General features: G+C 34.5%; 2 protein-coding genes across 4 annotated transcripts; both read right to left on the bottom strand.

The window, feature by feature from the left end:
* Window positions 1-435: 435 nt before the first annotated feature.
* On the bottom strand, window positions 436-7,445 carry LOC136409421 (uncharacterized). The gene is made up of 9 exons (XM_066390909.1): window positions 7,318-7,445; window positions 6,746-7,039; window positions 6,356-6,542; window positions 3,930-6,140; window positions 3,524-3,776; window positions 3,269-3,468; window positions 3,081-3,217; window positions 2,905-3,023; window positions 436-2,699 (listed from the first exon to the last, which is right to left on the bottom strand). Exons 2-9 carry the CDS (start codon window positions 6,932-6,934, stop codon window positions 2,480-2,482), a joined length of 3,516 nt encoding a protein of 1,171 aa, XP_066247006.1. The 5' UTR covers window positions 6,935-7,039; window positions 7,318-7,445; the 3' UTR covers window positions 436-2,479.
* A 723-nt stretch (window positions 7,446-8,168) lies between these two features.
* LOC136409168 (uncharacterized) lies at window positions 8,169-21,624 on the bottom strand. Of its 3 annotated transcripts, XM_066390519.1 has the most exons (11): window positions 19,934-20,249; window positions 17,260-17,472; window positions 16,353-16,488; window positions 13,478-13,696; window positions 12,776-12,942; window positions 12,396-12,721; window positions 12,008-12,345; window positions 10,094-10,785; window positions 9,626-9,863; window positions 9,322-9,570; window positions 8,169-9,269 (listed from the first exon to the last, which is right to left on the bottom strand). In XM_066390519.1, the coding sequence occupies exons 2-11, from the start codon at window positions 17,356-17,358 to the stop codon at window positions 8,209-8,211; spliced, it is 3,525 nt and encodes a 1,174-aa protein (XP_066246616.1). In that variant the 5' UTR covers window positions 17,359-17,472; window positions 19,934-20,249; the 3' UTR covers window positions 8,169-8,208. The 3 variants fall into 3 exon arrangements, with proteins under 3 accessions (XP_066246616.1, XP_066246606.1, XP_066246598.1); XM_066390509.1 differs by lacking the exon at window positions 19,934-20,249 and adding an exon at window positions 21,379-21,624 and having other exon boundaries at window positions 12,396-12,942; XM_066390501.1 differs by having other exon boundaries at window positions 12,396-12,942.
* Between the last annotated feature and the right edge of the window lie 355 nt (window positions 21,625-21,979).

Below are 21,979 nucleotides of genomic sequence, written 5' to 3'. Positions count from 1 at the left end.
TGCAGTTTCCAGAAGACAACCCTATGTAGTGTCTCATATCTCTCTGATCTCCCCTACGTGCGGTAAAGCCACTTTGCTCGTAGGTAAAAAATACTTCTTATTACTCACGTGTGAACTGCCGTGACTGCTGGATGTCTGTACAAATTTTTGACTATTTTGCCACTCTTGTATTTTTACCGAACGCAAAACAAAGTAGCGTGTGTCAAAAATCTATAGCATGTGCATTTTATTTTCAGCTCACAAATGCGTGCGGTAAAGCAATTCCTGCGAACACAAACGTGTGGCACTATGGAAACCCTTTAGAGTGATGTAAAGAGGCTATATTCGGCTGTTTATGATCTTTACAGCGTGTCACGTTTGTGTTAGTTGTGAAGTTTACTCCATGCTAGTAGGCAAGTCCATACTCGGTCAAACCAAAGATCGCAAATATATATATTTATGCATATATCTGTTAATACTTAATGAGGCCTTTAATGTCTAAAAAAAGTTAAAATATCTAGACGCAACAACAATCACAGTACCAATATTTACAAGAATATAAATATTATGTACATACTTAAACATCAACACAAACGTTTTGTACTAATTTATCAAAATAAAAAAAAGTATTCTTAATAGAGAGATTTTAAGCCGTATAAAACAACCTTAAACTTGAGCACCGTTACAATTATCTTTATTAATTTAATCTGAATAAAATTGATGAAAAGTATATGAAGCTGTTTTTAGATGTGAAAGATAACAAGACTGACGACAGCTTTGCATATCCCTGATAACATAGGGATAAGATGTGGATATGTGTAAGATATATTAAATTCCTTACGAATGTGAAAAATTTTATATTGAGCGTAACCTTAACACTTTGGGAACAAGACCTTTAAAGATCATCAAATTATATTAAAAATAGGACATTTTATAGGTCAAAGATATACCAACGCGCCTTTGACAAGAGAATTAAATAGGACGATGCCTGCACCATTGCGAAGGAACCATCATCAAACAGCAAAAAAACCGAAGTGTGGCGTCTTTTTCAGTAAACATGGATAAGACCTAGTCGCCTATACTTTAGCAAGAGGTCAATTTTGCACATATAAAAAAGAAACGAAATGCTAGCAATATCACTTGGAGCAAACTTTAAAAAGACAAATTAAATGAGATACAAAAATCAAAGACCACTTACCTAAAATCAATCCTTTGGAATGATGACATTGTTCATATCAAAAAACTATGAGTTTTCAGCGACCGAAATGGAGAATTTTCAGGAATGTTTCATATATTTTACATTTTCTCAAGGATCTGAGGGCGGTAACGGATTTTATCACTGAAACGTGAACAAGGGATTTTCGTCTTAGTTTTAGTAAAAGATGAAACTTATTCTCAGTTAGTCTTAACTGAGAATATAGTATAAACCAAATTAAGAAAACAAATAAATAATCTACCTCAAACGTATAGAATATATATTCTACACATTTACAAGGATTTAAACTAGTGGCAATGTCGCACTGAATCGAATAACAACAATGATACGAAACGATATTTGTTATTCCCCAGTAAATTACGGAAACTGTTATGTCTGTAGAAATTTAAAAGATAGCTATGTCAGTATTGCGCTTGCTTAGAATAAGAAACACCTCAACTATGAAACACAATAAGGGTCTTAAAATCTCTCTAATACCTATTCTTACGTAATAAGTGGACATAATTGAAGCAAAACTTCATTTTCTAACTAATTCTTATAGATGATATTTGAAGCACCCGATAAATTCGAAAGTTGGTGTCTGAAATAAATCAATATTAGTGTCGTTTATCTGGCAAAATAAAAGAATTTGCAGGTGAGCAACAAAAATTCTAACTTAAATTCTCATTCCTGCCATTTTCGCATCCTTAAATCCTTTTGGGGATGCGATTTCAAACCGAACAATAAATATTCTATGTAACTACGAAGTAATAATCATATAAAATCCTAATAGTATTTCATTACCTAAACCAAACAGTATGTACATGTAATAGACAACTATACAATATGTGCTTAATAAGTTTATAGCCTCTTTCGAATATAGAGGCATAAACCGGACGATGCTTGTGCCAAAGTATGTTACTTTGTACAAGTTGCATATAAACCTTTTTCTACGACTGTAAGAATACAAATTTGCGAGAAATAAAAGGAATTTACTTCCTTAAAACTTAAAAATTCGATGATGCTTTGTTTTGGCTCGTTATCATCAAGATGACAGTCGTAGAAAAAACATTTTTCGCAATCCACTCCTATCAGTATTGGATGAAAGAGTGGTTTCAACTGTGAAATTTGAGCTACGGTACGACACTCCCGGAAGTGGAACCTTGCACCAATAGACAAGAAATGAGATCCCCTTTGGACAACACTTGTAATAAACAATATTCATTCTTCGGTAATGTTTATTTTGCGGGCGCACTAACATAATTTTTACTATACCTTACAATTGAAGAAACGACGTATTTTGATTCATTCCCCTTGAAGCTCTTCGGCCGATAACAAATAGGATATGGCGTGCTTAAGCGTCACCTGATCATTTTGTATGCTAATAATATATTTTCCTGAAATATACTCGGTGTCAGTCTGGGAAGTTTCCAAGATTATTTCCGACGACTGGGCGTTCCAGCAGACAATTCCTTGCTTGTAGCAGGCGAGGACTACACCATTATCGACGCAAACACCTTTCAATCTGACAAAAAAAGACATTTACGATTGTTACAGTTTCCGACGCAACAAAGATTGCATGCGGCCTTATTTAACAGTGGAATGATACCGGCATATAATAGTTCAGTGTCCTACCATAAAACAGAGAAATAAGAGTTGAAGTTGATCTCAATGTTCTCTCAAACATGTAATTTTTAACGAATATAGAAAACTCGACACCAAAATCTTACCTGTCGAATTCATTTGGCGGAATATAACTGGCTAACTTTTTCCAGGAATGATTCATGCCATGAATGGCAATCAACCGCAACTCTCCATCCATGCACTGCTGCAAAGTGAAAAAAAAACCCTGAAACACAAGTCTCAAGTATTAAACTGACGGCGAGGGTTTAAATATTGGATGTACCCTATCGCACTTAACCCATAGCATGGAGAAAGGTGTTTTAATGTCCAACATCTCGATCGTCGCAGTCACGTATCCACTGTCTACATCCCACAAGATAATTTTGTTTTCTCCGCAGCCCATAATTAGAGCATCAGACCCTGAAATATGACTTCGAATACTCTAACGAAATTGGCACATTTTTCTTTTACCTTCAATATTATGTAAAGATGACACATAATGTTCGAAAGTTTGAAATTCGCTAATGCTGGCAATTGACTGAAAATCTGCAGCTAGATGGTAACAATGGACGAAGGTCTTTTTGCTCTCTAAACCACTACTAGTCGGATGCCAACTGACCACTATTTTACAACGGTGTTTTAATACCGAATACTGGACGTCGGCGGCAAAACTATAGATATCAATATCTCGTTGATTAATCACTCAGATTGACAATACTTACTTACCCATTGATGTTTTCAAGTTGCAGGACCTTTTTATCCAAACCGTTGTGGCCCTTTTTCCAATAATACACTATGGCAAATATGTCCGCTACAGGGCCTTCGCGAATGTCGCTTTGGTGTTCCTTGGTCCACAATTCGATGTATGCCACAATCGCCTCAGTGGAAACGACCATTTCCAAAGACTCTTTGAATACACAATTGTTGGTCATAGATAATCGCGGAATACTGCCTTTGTTGATCCACATATTCTGAGCTCCTGCAGTTCGAATTTTCATTAAAACACCATTACATACAGTTACCGGCTTCATTAATTTGAAGAAAATTTATAACACTAATTTTTATAGTGGTAATTGTAAAAGTAACGAACCTGTATTACAACCAATTTTGCAGAACATAAAAAAAAACTTACCCAAAACGTGCCCCAAGGCAGTCTGAGTCCAAAATGAAACCAAATGCTCTTGACAAATGACCAAGTTGAATTCCAAGTAGAACATTTTTAGCAGCAATCCGCCCTCTTCTGAAACAAAGATCAGATGCTGGTCCTTTTTCTGCAGACTGCTCAATACCCAGTTGCCAGATCTGCAGCTTTGTCTCAAATCCCAAGAGTTTGTATTAATTCTCTGATTGCCCGCACTTAAACACGTATGTGAAGGTCTCACTGGTTTCTCGTCTTTCACGATAGGGGTTAATGGTGTTGGTTTAGTATCGTTACAATCATCCGTTGGATTGTTATTAATAGGGTCAGAGACAGAAGTACGTTCGCCATCATCTGAGCTCTTTTCGATATTGAGAATTTGAGAGAAAAAGTCTTGGGAAGATTCAGAATGATGATTCGATTTTGGTCTCTCATTGTACTTGTAAACTGATAAAATTGTAGATTGCACTTTATGCTCTTTTTTTTGAATAGATTGTAATGTGGAATTTGGGGAGTTTGAATTTTCAAATTTGGGCGGCTCATTAATCACTACATCGCTTTGTTTTGGTGAAGGTTTCGCGGTAATATGTGATTGATTGGCGCCCCTTGAAGATGCCACTTTATTGTCCGTGGAAATGGAAATTTCGAGTTCACTTGAAACATTTTTTTTTCTTTTAAGTGCTTTCTTATTTTTGGTAAGAGATGACTTGGAGCTCGCTGTTGGAGATGATTTTGCTGAAGTATCCATTTGTTTCTTTTCTAACAGTTCCAAATTTTTCCTGCTTGTATTTGAAGACTCAGGAGTAATATTTGTAAGGAGACCTTTACTGGCTCTAGTAATCTTAGATATCTCTGGTTTACGCGCCTCATCAATATTACTTTTGTTAGTGTCCTTTAATGGCGACTTAACAGGATTTAGCCTCTTCCTTTTAGGGCTAACATTGTCATTTTTCTCTTTCAGATTTTCTTTTATTACAGCTTCTGTAGGTTTATTACTGCAACTCTTCCCTGTGTTTGTGCTATCTTTAAGTAGCGGCTTAATATTGCTAATTGCGCCCGACCTTTTCTTTTTAGTCACAACTTTAATTTTAAAGCTGCTTTGATATTTATTGAAAGGTTTGGGTTTTTGTTGTTTTTTAATCTTTTTAACCTTAATTGAATTATTTGCTGCAGCAATTAAGGGTTTATCATTATTAACATTTCCACGGTCAAAAATATTTGGCAATAGGCAGGTTGTAATTTTTTCTTGGGAAACATTGGATTTTAAGCTGTTGTTAAGGAAATTATCCCTAAAGTGTGTTAACGGAATTGACAACTTCAATTCACATGCTTCAGGTTGGCTCAAATTGACATTTTTTTGGCTTTTCAAGATTGCCAAATGTTTTGGACTGTTATTTGCATCAATTGGAAGAACTTTGGTATTCAATTCAGGATTCTTTTCTTGAATAATATCACTAAAATCGCATACATTTGATGAAAAATATGGCACAGGCTGGGGGAAGTGAAATTTCCCTTTTGGAGCTTCATCCAAATCACTAACAACTCCATTTGGTAATTTGGCATTCAGTGATGAATGAATGTTTTTTTTCAATGTTTTACTTTTCACACTTTCCCTATGTTGTAATAGCTTCCTCTTGCTGCCATTTTGAAAAATTTTTGGATTATCTTCTGGATAATTTTGGGCTCTCCATTCTTTAAACCATTCCTCCTCAATAGCCCCATCATAATCCCTCTGCACTTTCTGTAATTCAGCATTTGGCATTGGAAATACAAAACTTTCACTATCACTCCTCTCTTCAGTTATTTCATCCTCTATCAACCTAGATATAGACACCTCAGCATCTGGTTCCCCAGCTTCTTTGAGTTTTCTCTCCATTTCCCGTTTCTCATGCAGAATGTTCAAGTTTCTTACGCGCACAGACCTCCGATTCTGCAATGTCAAAATGGTTTTTTTATCTGTGGGCTTCATCAGCTGCAAATAACTGCACAATTCCTTCTTTTTTTCGCTTTCAGGGCTCAATGGCACCACAACATTTAAGTCTGATCCCATTGACTTATCAGTGTTTGTCCCAGATGACAGTTTAATGTTATTTTTTCTTTTTAATAACATGTGATGTGGGTACCTTGTTGGTCCTTCTGTGACTGATGACTGGAGGCTTTCAGCCTCTTCAAAAAGAGCATAGTTTGGATATTGTTTCAGGTCATCTGGAAAAACATATTAGAGTTTATTTTGCACAAAAAGACAGTTAAGTATGAGAAAATGGTCTAATAAGTAAGTACTGAAAACTCAAAAGAACCTACTAGACAATGCAATGAAAGATCACTTAAAAAACTGGCAGTTAGTATAACCCTGTGTAATGATTGCAATTCAAACTATTTATTTACTTTCATACACAATTAAATATTTAATATTCACTTACCTTCAATAATATTTTCATCTTTATGATCAAACTCTGAGGGCACCTCTTCATTTAAATTTTTTTTATCATTGTCAAACTCATATAAATCTGTGTCTGTCTGGTCTAAATGCGACTTACTTAAACTACTAATCCAAGTTTTAACTTTATGAAGTGGTGAAGGTGTTCTGTTTGAATCTCTGTCAAAAAACTAAAAGAGAAATACATAGCACTTTATCATTGATTTTCACAGCATCAAAAATTGGAAAGCGGCACAAGTTATTTTTTTTTAATTTGCTATAAATGACATTGATAACTAACTAATAATTAGCTTTGAGTCCAATATATTGATATTGGTCATGATAGAGTTCCAATGTTATTTACAACAATTTCTCATTTAAAAACTACTCTTACCTTTTGAGGTGTATTGGTTGTGCTACTAGACTCAACACTAGATTTTGCACAATACATAGAGTTTTTCCTCTTAGCAGTATTGGAACTATGGCCTGACCTGCCAGAATTGGTGACTGCTTGCTTGTCCTTTTCAGAGGGTTTACTTAAAACTCCACTTGAACCACTGGACACTGATATTGGAGTATCCATTGCAGATTTCTTAGACAAGTTTTATTGAATTGGCAAATAAGATCCTACTCAGGATGTTTTCCTCCAATATTTTTATCCCATATTAAAATGTCCATTGTTCTATTCCTATGGAATGTTTGTTTATAAAACAAAACAACTCTGATTAGAGTGGCTTCTAAAGTAGAGTACCTATCTATACTATAGTACCTACATCAGCAAATAGGGCTTGTTAAGGCCTCCTATTTGGGCAAATTATTCTACTTTTGAGCAAATATCTCTTATTTGCTCTTGTAAAGATATAAAATCTTTAATAAGTGTTGCAAATAGCATTAGAGTATTTAATATATATATATATATATATATATTTTCTATTATTTATTATCTTTAATCATTTTTTTGCTTACCATTTCTGACTGGAGTCCGTCAAAACTGTTGTCACTTTTGCGTGCTGTCAAATGAAATTGACAAAGGAGTCAGGTTTATGGATACATTGGGTTGCTCAGAGTCCTTAATTTGTATCGATATCGATATCTCCTTGTTATCGAAAAGTTATTTATTTAAATTAAAAATTGTAGATGTCTTTTTCTTTTTTTAAGCTAGATAAAGGAAATATAGTGACTTCCGATTATAAATTTTATTATAAAAGTAAAAAAAGTCTTAACGAATTGTTAAATAATACTATCAAGTAAACCCATTAAATATCAACTAATTATAATTATCATTAAAAATAAAATAAATTATTTTATACATACTTAAATATAAGTTAATACCTACATAAATAACAAAACTTTATTTCATTTTTTAACTCGGCAATAGAAACTCACCGCACGATGGCGGTCAGGCAATCAATTGAGTTTGTCGCGGGAGAAACTGTTAAAAACGTAAACGAAATCCAGTTTTATATAACTTGTTCTATCAACAGAACAAAGAATTCACTTTAAAAATAACGTTAAAATATTATTATCAATACTTTAATACATTTATTTTTAAAATAAATTAAATTATTCTCGTTGATAGCAAAAAAGTAATAATTCTTCTTCAAAATCTGTTGTTAAATCAGGTTTTAGAAAATGCAATATGGTATCTATATCAGAAACACCGGAAATGTTAGCACTTACCGCCACCGATACCGCGACCGGTACCGCGTCCAGTCTTAAGCCTTAAAGCTTTTATATCTGATTGCTACTAATTAATAATTAAATACCAACATTCATTATCAAGTTTTGGAGGAGTCTTACCAATTCCTCGACACAAGTTTTGCCCACCAAATCTATTACTCTACACAAACCCTCTCATTATCTAGCCACAGCTCCAGACGAATCCTCATCCAACCTTTGCAAATACTTTCTAAGCAATTCGGCTGTTCGATTGGTATTGTACATGGTCAAGAACGTCTTCAACGACACGGGATGTTTATTCTTAATGATTTGAAACCCAGTGACGTATCTGTAAAAGTCAGCAAAGTCCTTCGGTACAAATTGCTCCACCAAACTACTTTCTTTGACAAATTCCTCCACATCCGGTAAGTCTTCTTTCCTGCTGAACTCCACATCGTTAGGTAGGCGCACTATCTCCGTCTGGGCGGGTTGGTCCATAGGAAAATTGGAAGGTCTAAACGAGTTTTTTATGCGCTCAGGATCAATACCAGTGGTTCTCAGTAGTTCCTCATCTTGTGAAGATAAATTTTTTATAAAAAGTTCCACTTGCGTATCGTCGAAGTATCTGAGAAACATGTTATTCTCTCTTATGTAGCAGAGCTTTCCCGATGGAACCACTCTAGGGCTAATAGATGTCTGGGGTCTGTCCAAGGACTTGCGTCTTTTAGACAAATTATCTGCAGAATATTCTGAAGATTTTCTGTTGTTTTCAGCTTCAGAATAATTTTCCGATAATCCTAAAGGTGTTTTACGTTTGGCCGCGTATGTTGGAGATGTGGTTGTCGGTTCTCTCAGGACCACTCCCAGATCCATCGAAGAGTGCGCAGCTTTAGTGGGACTAGGCAGGACTGGAGGAAAATTAAAACTAATTTCACTAACTGGAGAAATTGGTTCAATCTCGGGTCTATAAATGCTGTTATGTTGACTTTTAACACTCGGTTTATGGGCAAAATTGTCCGGATTCACAGAATAAGGTAGTGATATAGGGGGAATATAGTTGATCGCTGACAATGAAGGCTTCAGAACAGGTGGTAACGGACCTTTAACCACCGAAGTAGGGATAGGGGTTATTTCTAAAGAGGCAGATCTATTAAATTCGCGAGGTAGTTTCGCCGTTGTAGCCGAGGATGACTGCAATGGAGACGATCGTGTAGATAGAAGAATCGGTTTCTTTTCGCTACGGTTAGTGTCTTGTTTTTCTGTAAAATATTATGACTTAAGGTCAATTAAACTGCATTGTAAATCTCTTACCATCATCACTATCGATTATTTCAATGCAATCACCAGGAGAAGAAGCCTCTTTCTTTATGACCCCCATTTGAGTAAGAAATTTGCTCTTAAGTTCCTCATTCTTCTTTAATTTCTCCAACCAAACCAGGAATTCTGGAGTGTTTTCGTCTTCAACGGTTTTCTTAATGCTCTCTTCGGAACTTGAACTTCTGTCATTGGAACTGGACGTAATAACTGAAGTGCGAACTAAGCTTGATTCGGCTACTATTTCTAAAACAATCCTAAATTGAGTGGCTTAAAAAATTGATATGAGAGAACTAATAACCTTTACTATTCGTCCTCTCATTAGATGGTTCTTTAGTAATTTGCATCGACACGTCGGCGACAATCACTGCTGGAAGGGTTTTGGCCCGAGGCTTTGGTTCTTCCTCCACGCACTTGTTTAATACTTCCAGATGCCGTGAACTGGCATTAAGAGCAAGTTTGGCAATTTCCAAGTGATTAGTTGTGGAAGATATGTTCTGTTCAGTTGCATTATTACCAGTAGAAGCATTATTTGGAATCTACGACAAACATAAATCTTAAGATTTAAATACGTAAAATTTGTGGATCAATATGTTAATGTGATAATAATAATAATTAAATACTTTGAATAGAATTAGTTTTAGGTACAGAGTGGCCCCATAAGTTATGACGAGGTTCGGATGGTCAATGTTTTTTATATTAATTTTTTGCTTTTTTGACGATGAAAAATGCCACATATATGCGGCCACCCTATACAACGAATACGAACCTTTGAAGAATTGCTAGTAGTGACAGTAGCAGCAACGGTCCCATTTGAATTTGCACCGAAGACAAACCTTCCCGGATATCCTGCTGGACATGATTTCCTGAACTTTGTGCTAGCCCCGTTTTGGGAAAAATGGTTAGCTAGATACTGCAGAGGGCCTCCTATGACGGGATTTCCATTAAACGTTCCCCCAGCAGAAGGCAATATTGCACATGGTGCTTGATAAACATTCTCGAGATACGAAACTGTGGTAGCGCTCAGGGGACTCGACAAAGACCTCATGAGTTGAGCAGGTTGCTGGTGCGAATTCCTGTGCGATTTGCTCCTGGGTTTTATTAAACCGATCATACCTCTTCTCGTTTCATTATGCTTTGGCAATCCAGGAGGATAACTCATAGTGTATGAGTTACTACTTGTCGTTGGAAGGGGCATTTGATGAGTTGTATTGAACATATGGTGAGGTTGTGGTAGAATATTTCGCTGCCTCAGCTGAACTTGTTGAAAATCGGGGGACGCCTGATGTGACAGCTCCTTCTGCGTTTTACCATAAGTGTTTGGGGTGCTGAATGCAGGCTTGCGAATAGTGGAAGGTGTACAGGCTGGATGAGAGTCATTTAAGTTTAGGTTTCTTAAACGCTGTATCTCACTCGAATTGGTTTGTACAGTGTTTTTTGCTCGGTTGCTGTCTGAATGACCTGGAATAGTTGTAAAATCAAATGTAGGTTTGGGGATAATGGCAGTTTTTCTTATGTATTATTAAAAAATTAAAATGTACAGTATTTAAAGACATAAAAATAGGAATCAAAATTGGTTTATGATACGTCCCTTAGTGCTTGCAATATAAAAATGTCCCTTTTCCAGCATACTTAGCATTGTCATGTAACCAAAAAAGTGCGAAATATAAAGATGTACCGGTACCGGTATTTAACTGGACCTGAATCCGAAGATGGCAAAGCAACAGACTGGAATTTCGAAGTCACATTACTTTACAAAAAAAAAGGAGGAAAAGACTATACTATTGTGAGAAAAATTGGGCGCTTTGCAAAGAACGAGTAGCCATCTTCGAAAATCAATTAAATGCTTCCAATGCAAGAGACGCTGTGAATAAACAAACGGATATGAAACAAAAAACCCAAAAGAGAAATCACAATCGCCACGATAGATACGCCGATGTGGCTGCGGATGGGATCCCGACCCTGCCCCAGACCCCGACCCTGCCCCAGAACTTCTTATTGATAATGAATACATATGTGGTAGTTCATAAAAAATAAAAACTCAATCCTAAAATAGGAACATCAACTGATAATGATATAGTTTTCGAGGTTGAATGAATGATAAATTTCTTATGAAACGGGAGGGAGACTGTTAGTGAGGATAATATAAGACACATATGTAACGAATCACAGTAGAGAGGCTGATGGCTTAGTTTACATCAAAGCATGTTAATTCAAACGAGAAAAAAGTAATAAATTTTATTTTCTAAGAGGAGTTAAACAAGAGTTAAAAGATTAGGTGTATGATAGTAGTTTCTGGCAGAAGGGGGTTAAATTTATAGAAATTCGACTGCTCAACTAAAGTTAATGCTGCATTAAAATAAGACAAAATTTAATAATGCTACATTTCCTATATAAGCAGGGCCGTCCTAAGCAAGTCTGATGCCCTGGGCCGCCGAAAAGTTAGTGGCAAGTATAGAAAAGCAATAAGCGTTCTGGTAAAAATGGAAAAAGGATGTTGGGCAACCCCATAACTTGCCAGTTATGCGTTAAAGAGGGCGATCCTTCCAATAAAGATAGCTACTTGTCTATTTTTCATCTTTCATCTTTTTCGAAGTTTTCTAAGAGGGTAATTTTCAATAGAGTGAAGAACAATATACTCTCTTTGCGTACACATCTCCCTCTAAACAAAATTAATTCTTACCTAAACTTTTGATTACTTCGAGTGCATCCACATCCTCCAAACCGAGCTCATACTTCATTTTGGCGGTTATGTAGTTGTAGACCTCCTCGTGCAGCTTCTGGGCCTTGTGTCTCATTTCCGGGTAAATGGCCAAATCGCTCAGGGACTGCTCCACTTGCTGATAGGCCTGCGATATCAAATTCAGCATCGAGACGTTAAATTCTTGCTCCAGAAAGTGTTGTAGAAGGTTCATGCATTTTTCAAGGCTTTCAGTTTTGAGTATGGGCTCCGGTTCTGTCATTTCTAGCCGACTGTAGTTATTATCCGAATAGGTGAGGTCCGGAGATTGTCTGCTTTGACTGTACATTTACTTGATTAAAAAGCAATATTTCATAAAATATAAACTTACGTAGTTTGTTGAGCATTTGTCGATGCATTTGCTTCAACTGAATGCCTTTGAATTTGCTCAGTTTTGGGGCGCGCTATCTCACTGTAAGAGTTTTTAATACTTTGGTCCAATTGAGAGTTAGACATTACTTGAAACTCTTCTCTATTTACTCGTTCTTTTATGCAGTTACTTGATGTCTTTTTACTGAGATCTACAGGAACTTCCGTCGAACATCTTCGCTTTAACGATAAATTCTCGGGTTGATCGTCACAATTTCCATTGAATCTGACCTCAAAGTCTTCTGGAGGCACAAGTGTTGAATCATTATCATCCATCATCGCCGCGTGCTGAGGAGATGAGACTTTATTATGAAGATCGTGAAGCCGTTTAGAAAATGTCACTTTGCAGGGTTCTTCTGTTGTTTGCAATGTCGGCATATCAATTGCCATTGGGTTGAACACAATGGGGTACATTGGATCGGGATGTTTTATGAAGGTTGTTTTCAAAGGTGCGTGGATATTATCCGAGCTTTTACGTCTTATTAGTGTTGGTGTTTCCATTATGATTGCTGTAGAAATTGTGAAAAATAAGTATAGGAAACGTTATATTATACATATGGGAAGATATGATATGATAGTAACTCAAAGAGAAGAAAAAATGCGCAGTCATATTTTGAGTAGAATATTAGATTTAATTGAGAGAATAAATTCCACGTCCAAAAAAACTTTTTAAAAAGAAATCCGTCAATGCTTCGTTGTTAAGGTACAGGGTGTTGAAGTCTGAAAATACGTCTCAGTCTCTTTTCCGCTATAAATAATTTATCAGATACTTAATTTAAATTTGAGACTTATGACGTGGCAATCGGTGCTGAAAATCTGCAGGGTGAACTATCTTTTTTGCCCCGAAGAAATATACTTATATTGCACCAATTTTAAAGTCATATTGCATATGCTCTTAGAATTGATACTCGTTTCAAATGAAAAAAAAGTCAAAGTTGTAAATCCTGCATCTTAGTAACAGAGCATTTGCGGACGCAATGTTCTCATTATGCATTTTGCGACGTCCTGTATAATTCATCATCACTACCTTAAAAAAATACATACCAGGCAACTGATGCTTGCCCACATTATTGTGGTTTTGAAATCCATTAGTGTTATTGTTCTCTTCCATTCTATCTTTTATTTTGGCCCCCTTTTGCAAAGTTACCCCCCCTAAAGTGTTGACAATGGCATCTGTAATGGACACTTTGTTGACGTCAAGAATTTTGGGCAGGGTCGGACTGGCCGACAGCTCTTTCTGTTTCAGCAAGGTAGAGGAACGATCTGTAATAATCAATGACGCATAACTAAATCTCCTCAGTTGCTTGGCACAAAAAAGCGCCGATAAGAGAAATTGTTTTTTCGTTATCGAAACGGGCTTACTATTAAAGCTCTTTGTGTTATGCATTGTGGATAATCTTTTTCAGTTAGTCATATGTGTGGCAGTATAAATTTATCGTACAGATTCTTAGACTACGTTGCTTCTAATTGTGCAAATTTGTAAACAAGTCGGTTCGCGAAACATCGTTATTGTTCCTTTATCAAAGTTTAAATTTGCTTTAGGGCTTGTAGATTAAATCTACGACACGGAATATAATATTTTATGCTCCGACCTAAAATGATCCCTAATTGAATCGCATAGTTCGCGCGCCCTTGTTCTACATAGAGGAATGGGGAACCGAACATTATAACTGATTCTTATTACTGTCCCGATACGCTAATAAATCATCCAGAAATGAACCGATCTCAATTAGTTCGATGACGTTTCACCACTTACCTAACACCATTTTCGCTAATCTTATCAAATATTTTCTTTAGATAAATGTACAATTCAAGATACGCATTTAAAAATGCACGAAAACAAATAAAAAGCTCAATTAATAGAGCCGAATTTTTTGACAATTTTTTGTAGGTACTCATTCAAATCCAGTACAATATGAGTCAATGATAATGGGATAAAATTTGATATCCGATTTATTATAAGTTGCTTTTTTTAACGAATTTTTGTATAAGTCACCGTGTGTATTCCGAAGCCACGCTGCAAGTCCTTTACGAACGAGAAAGCCTCCAATATTGAAATTAGAATTTTATTACATTGATTGACCAATTATTATACGAATTACATAAACAGTGACAAAATTAGGTTAACGTCAAATTCGCCTTAATTCTAATATCAATTTTCTCTGGAACTTTCCTTTGAGTGTTAGTCTAATTCTTCAGAATGGCAGTTGGCTTAACAATGTGAGAGAGCCTAAACTCAGACCCTCCAATAGTGTTTAAATGAGGTGTTGCAAATATTTATATCCATGTTACTCTATATATCATAAAGTTACACATAAAGCAACGAAAAAAAGCTTAACAGTCCAATTTTTCCCGAGGTACCTTGAAATTAAGTTCACCCAACAGGTCCGAACATTCTAATTTTCTATTCAATAATTTAAATAATGTTACTAATTGAAAGTAGTCGCGTCTGTCCGATAATGAGGCAAATTCCAACGAGTCGAGCAAAACCTCATTGAAAAGACACGAAAGGCGGTTCACGCCATAAGTTTTAAAATTAGGATATTTTATAAATTATAAGGTAATATAAGGCATAAGAAGTAAAGAATCTCAGTCGTGTGAACTAGGATCACAAACTTGACTTCCCTAGCAAATTTAGTATGGAAAGTGTCTTCAGATTTTTTTAAATGGCGAATAGGCAAGTCGGTGTTGATGCAAATACGTAATAACTACATATTTTTGAAAACTTCTTGACAGGGTATATGTGACCACAAAAATATTTTGGACATTGTTGACATTTACAAAAATTCAAAATGGCGTCGTATCGGTCACACTTGACAACTGACAGGAAATCCAACCATGGATTCGGCCTCCTGAGAATATTTTACTATAGAAGGCGCCTTTAGATTTTATTTTTAAATAGGAAATAGGAAAACTGTGATTCGAGTTAGACTTTTAACTGGATCTCCCGGTATATCATTAATTGAGTAAACTTTGTTCTAGTTTTGCTAATTTTATTTTTGTCGTTTTTTGTTACAAAAATGCAATTCCATAGTTCAACTGTCAAAGTGATAATATCAAATTAACAAAAAATATTAAAAATCTTCAATTTTCTAGTTATAGCAAATACATCAAAGTTCTCTCTACATCACCGTATTTTAAATATATTTCACCAAAGTGCACGCAAAATTGATTTTAGTGTTAATGTTGGAGCAAATTGAGCCGTTTCCCTAATTGCATTGACTGCATGCGATTCTTGATTAATGCAATTAATTATACGCAACCAAAATTATCAATTAATTAGTGAGTAATAAATCCTAACGTCCGGAAAATTTAAGCGCAAATTAAAATATCCAGTCATTTTTTCTCATTACAATATGATTGGGAAAAACTACCGCTAATAAAAATATAAAAATACTCAGTCATTGATATCCTATCTAATCAAATGTTTTTCGGAGATATTTAATTATTTCAGCAGCAAACAAATATGAAATTACATTTTTACCAGAACTTTTTTCTTGTTTTAGATAACACTTTCTTCAATCGATTTTGGGTCTATCTGCATCTATCAATCATTCAAGTAAAATAGTGATCTTAATAGTAGCTTCTCGATAAATCCATTGATGTGTGCACATTATCTGGTCTCGTAAAGATAAAATTAAAATTTGAGGTATACGCTTCAGATTGTTGATAAAATACATAAGCGATAATAAATTGGTAGGTAAGTATTTAGATAAGATTTTAGCTATTTTTCTTAATGTGTCATGTTATATAACTTTGGAGCGTCTCATTCAGTTTACCGACGAAATGCGTATTATATGGAGTTGATCACAAGATTTTGGATAAATTCATGATTAAACAAATGTCACCACGGAAAAACCTTTGTCTAGTCATTTATTTCCAGAATTGTTAGCAATAATTAAGTTATTTATTTACTTACATTCACCCGGAGTAAACAGTTGGATGTTGTGATGCCTAAATTGTTTTCTTGATATTTTCCTTTTCCATTTTTTCCTAGTTTTCATATCTCCTTCTTTGACTTTTTCTACATTCTCTAGCGCCGACATTGGACTTCCCTGAGAATAAAATTAATTATATAACATTAATAAACCGTACTTATTATTAAGAATTTAGGATTACGAAATGGCCTAGAGAAACCTGTGACAAAATCTACACACTGAGCAAAATAAAATGAAAAAAAAAAAAAACAAGACCTGGGAAAATTTTCACATAGTGAGCGAGATAAATTCATAAATCATGTGAAGGTAAAAATTCCAGTTGTGCGGCAGCATACCACTGCAATAACACAAATTTTTGAACGAACGTTGGAGTAAAAAAAGCAAAATATGGAAAAAAAAGGACAGAAAAGTTGCATTTTTTCATTACTCTGTTTCAATTAATTATGAAAATTGAAAAAATTTACCGGGTGCTACTGTTCTGTATAATTTCGACAGACTTGACCCAAGAGCTAGCCTCTGAAAATTTTAACCGAATTCTGATGTGTCTAAAAGGCACACCACAATATTGTTACTAAACGACGAATATTTAAAATAAACTGGAAGGTCAGTGGAACACTAAAAAAGGTCTGGGCGGTAAAATATATAGGACCATGTAGAACTTAAAGTCATCTTGACATGTCAGCTCGTAAGTGGGATGAAAATAATACAAAGGACAACTTTGTACCAAGCGGCTCAAAAACTGCTGAAACAGTGGACAAGAGTTAAACATTTTTAAAATTTAGTTTTTGAGATATTAAAAATAATTTTAATTTTTCCTGAAAACCCTGTAACCTGTTGGTTTTAATATTTGGACAGTAAAATTATCTGTGAACGTAAAACTTTACTTACCTGCGTGTCAGAGTCTTCACTATTCTCAATCTCCATATTATTGTCATTGTGTTCTTGAACCTGAATATTAATGAAAGATCTTTTTTTGTACGGCCTCATTTTTTTCTTTTCTGAGTTGCTCTCCGGAGATGCGATGGCATTTGTGGTCTTTTTGTCCTCAGCTTGGAACAACTGGTGTTTCCTTTTGTAGGTCAAATTGTAGAAAAGGACACTCTAAAAGTGAATGAAAGTGCGAATTATGATACGTTCAAATAAAGTTTGAGTTCGAGCACAACATATCCTACCATAGTAAAACACGAAACATTTTTTGGATCAGAGTCGCTTAAGCAATGAAAGACAGTACTAACAATACCGCCTATTTATTCAAAACTGTTATCAAATTGCAGTGGCAATACAATTGCCATTCTTCCTAATCAAAAATTGTTGGGACGTTTAACGGCTAATCTATTGTGAGAAAAACTGCGTGACGACCATTTCTGATACGGAGTAATAATTGCCCGTTTTAGTACCGGTATGCAAAATGCAAATTTAATAGTAGATAAAAAGTATGCGTGTGAAAGAATTTTTCTTCCGATGATTTATTGTTAGAGATCATAAGCGAAATTTTGTTTTCAAAATACAAAAAAAAATGTTAAGAAAAAATAATTTTGATTCTTCCTTACCTGATTATTTTTGGGCATATCAATCAAAAAAACTCTCTGAAAACTTTCATTCATTCAGGAAAAGTGATTGCACAGCAACAATTCCGGGTTTGTGCGCTGGATAATGTGAAAATAGCATTACTGGCGCGTCCTTTCAAACAGGTACACGTCAGAAATTCTCCAGGAATCGATTGGTTTCTAATTTTCTATATTAATATACCAGCACTGTGTCTTGATGTAGTTTTATTATTGGAGGGAATCCACCCTTGTTTGCCGTTAATAAATTATGAACGTCTTTAGACGGATTCGTTTTAAATTTTAATGTTGCCATGAAATAGTCATTATAATAGTCGTTTAGAATTGGGTACAATGGGAGACGCTTATATAACCATGCAAATGAGACTTGAAACATTCATTTAGTTACAACATATTGAGCTGAAAACTTCAGATTTTTTTTTTCTGGAAAAATATATCCATTCAATATTTCAAGAAATAGAGAGTTTCAGAGGCAGATTTCACTACACTTACTGTAGTTGTGGAATACATGCACATTTAAAACTGAGCTATACTATTGATTTTAGTTAGCCTTGCAGATAATTTTTGTGAAATTGAACATTTTATGAAAGTGGAAATTTTCGACGTTAACTTCTCAAATAAATACACAAAGGACTATTACTGGATGCCCAAAAAATCTAGGTACCTACGCCACTGAATTTCATCAGTGTTGCACAGCAAAATTCTACCTATGAGAGCTTTCATGCAAGAAATTGTTCAACAAAAATCGTACTAGATGCTGTGTTAAAATTTGATATATACAGAAGAATTAACTTGATGTTCGAAAACTACAAAAAATCTAGGTACGTTTTTGAACTTAGTTAGTTTTCCACATCAAAATTTTGTGTTTGAAATCCTATATTTTTAAAATTGTTTTACAAAGGTCAGAATCTTTTGATGCTCAAAAAAACCGCAAGAACCTTCAAATTGAAATTAGTAATGTTTCTGAATTTGATCAATTTTTTGGATTAAAATTTTGCCAATAAATGCCAAAATTTTTAAGTTTGTGTCTCAATAGTTATGTTTATTTGGTATGAATTTAAGCAGTTTTTATTAAAGAAGTAAATTAAGCTTTTAGACGTGTTTGCAATAGGATAAAAACGGGATGCAAGCAGAAGTCTATATCTTAAAAAAATTGAAATTTTAAAAATTGCGTAAAAATTTAAATCATAAAATCGAGCAATGTTATTTTTTAATTAATTGTTTAAACAGTTCTAAAGACAATTTTTTTTGTTTGTAAAAACTGCAATTATTAAGTTAACTTTTCAAAACTCGGGGTCGGACTGGATAAATTTTAACGAGTAAAAACAGCTGTCTAACACTCATAACTCAAATATTAAAGTTTGTGGTTTTTTATTATAGTAATGAATGGAAATAATTTTAATCATTTGTTTTAGATTTAAAAACCACAGGTCTCCTATGGCAAAATGTAGTTATCACAGAACGTATGTAAATCATACAACCACATATGTAGGTACTTACAATGTATACCAATAGCGCTAAATTATTATATAAATCAAATTGAAACTATTTTAATATTCCGCCTTAATTTGTGCTCTCGAAAAATTTTGGTTGTTTTCCTTTACAAGTATATGGTCATTTTGATATTCTAAAAATAGGAAGTCACAGTTCGTTTTACTTAATTGGTAAGACACAGAAATAACCTCTATTGAAGCTTTGAAGGCGGTCAAAAACATCTTTAGTTTTCACCTTTACTTTTTTTTCTTGTATCATCATGTGCATTGCCACAATACATTAGACATCTGTTTAGAACTATTTTGCCACTCGGAGGCTTAATACCAACAACTGACAATTACTACATGCCTCAAGAAAATCTGTCTCCAAACCAGTGAGGACCAACCAACAGAATAATCTGTTGGTTGGAGCCACAAATCATAAGGAAAACATATGCGTTGCAACATGAGCAACATTTTTCATAATTCCGTTATCGTCTCACTTTACACACAAGTTATATTTACCTAAAGCAATGTCCAGTTGTTTAAACGAAGATCCTGTGAGAAACTTTCAAAAAACTGCGGAAATTCAGTCTGCTTTGCGACATGCATCCAGCCAGAACGTTTTCTAACATACGACTAAGTTCAGAACCGGTCGCGGAATTTAATTGCTCGCACTGTTTATTTTACGTATCTTATCTCTTAAAAAAAATATGTGAAGATAAGCTATCTGCGGAGGTTTTGTCTCTCTACAACGTTTAATAGCAGGAACGGATGCATGACTTCATTTTTTGATTACTGGGTCACATTTAAATCATTCCTTTCTGTCAGCGAAAGCGAATGTTCAAAAGATAACTAACTGATGGAGATGTTGGTATCACCACTAATTTCATGTATAATATAGGATGAACCTTAGTTCTTAACTAATCGACACATTCAATAATTTTTCTTATATTTATCATTACGACACTTACGATTTTTCTTATTTGGAGCAATTTTAAACAAATGCTCTTATATTACTGGAGTTGAGTATCTGCAAACCTCCCTGATGATATTTTGTTTCTCTTGTTTGCGACCACTCTGTATTGAAAAATTTTATCTGTGCAACATGCAAGCAAAGATCAAATAAGTCGTTTTCAGTATCTTTAGACTTTAGTAAGTACTTTGACACAAGGCAAAAAGGATGACTAAATGTTTCTTTGAAAAAATTTATCTGAGAACGTATTAATATCACAGATTTTAAGCAACAGAATATATGGTAGTAAAAGTGGTCCAGAAAAATTATTATTTTTATTGGAAACAATTGTACGTTGTAAGTCATTCAATCGAGAAAGGAATTTACTACTTTATGACGATGCTAGGTTCTTAGATTTCCTTTTTCAAATCCTACAAAATTGTTACATCTTTTCAATAGATTTTTTTTCAGAAACACCCTATTTCTGATTAATAACAGTTACTTATAAAACAGTAGAAAAGGGAAATATTTTGTTGTATCAAAGTATTAAAGCACTTGACGTCGCTTATTTCAGATACAATTTTTGATAAAACTGGATGTAACATGTTGCATAATGATTGACCTGATTTGTCATACGATTTTTTCTGACAGTTTATCATTTACATGGACGGCGTTAATTAGCTTCGTGGGACATTACACACCATACATTTCTAGACTATTTACCCACATAGTCTCAACTATTCCACAAATAAAACAATACAGTAAAATTGCCGTTGAGAACTTTGACAATTAAGTCCTTATAGTTTCAACTGAGTAACCCCTACAGGGATGTTCGGAAATTCGGCTTCCAATATGAGGATCCCGAAGAGGCTAATCATATAATGCTAAAATATAGATATAGAGATAATGAGAGATTGACAAAATGGTGAATGGAAAAGGGGTTTTGACTAATAAACTAATGTAATTCAAATACTTTATCCTGAACAACCCTTTGATGAGAACTCTTTTATCTTACCTTTTAACCAATTATGTACATGTATTGACATAATACAGTCTACATTTAATCACTCTATTGCATGTTGATATCGGTGACTCCCTAAACGTCTTACTGGAAAGGTCAATAACTTTAAAAGGGCTGGGCAACGACACCCATGAGCACAACTAATATATTAACAACATGTCAATAACAGATAAAATCACAAAAAGAAATTGTTTTATAACTGGAATTAATGTGTTAGCTTAGGTATTCTTTGCTTGAGAACTTCAAACTGTTTCAAGGGATGCAGTTTCCAGACTAAATAGTAAACATGAATCATGAAAAAGATTAATATGTACATCTGATTTTATGATCTATAAAATTTAGTCTACGTAGGTACCTGGAGCATAATGTACGCAATCAGCCCGTGTTTATTCACCTTTCCAGCAATAACTAGCGCAGCTTTTGTAGCTTATCAGCAATAGTCCTTATATTACATTATCAAATTTGCGTTGTTATCTAAAAAATAATAGCTTAGTAAATAAATAGCTAAAATACCTAATAATCTCCGAGTATGAAAGGTAAACACTTATGCTTCATATCTTAACAGATAGTCGTTGATAAGACGATAGAACGAGCC

Source organism: Euwallacea similis, chromosome 1 (assembly GCF_039881205.1).
Source record: "Euwallacea similis isolate ESF13 chromosome 1, ESF131.1, whole genome shotgun sequence".
Taxonomy (NCBI): Eukaryota; Metazoa; Arthropoda; class Insecta; order Coleoptera; family Curculionidae; genus Euwallacea; species Euwallacea similis.
Note: the sequence above shows the minus strand (reverse complement) of the source record. Positions and strands in the feature narration are given on the sequence as shown.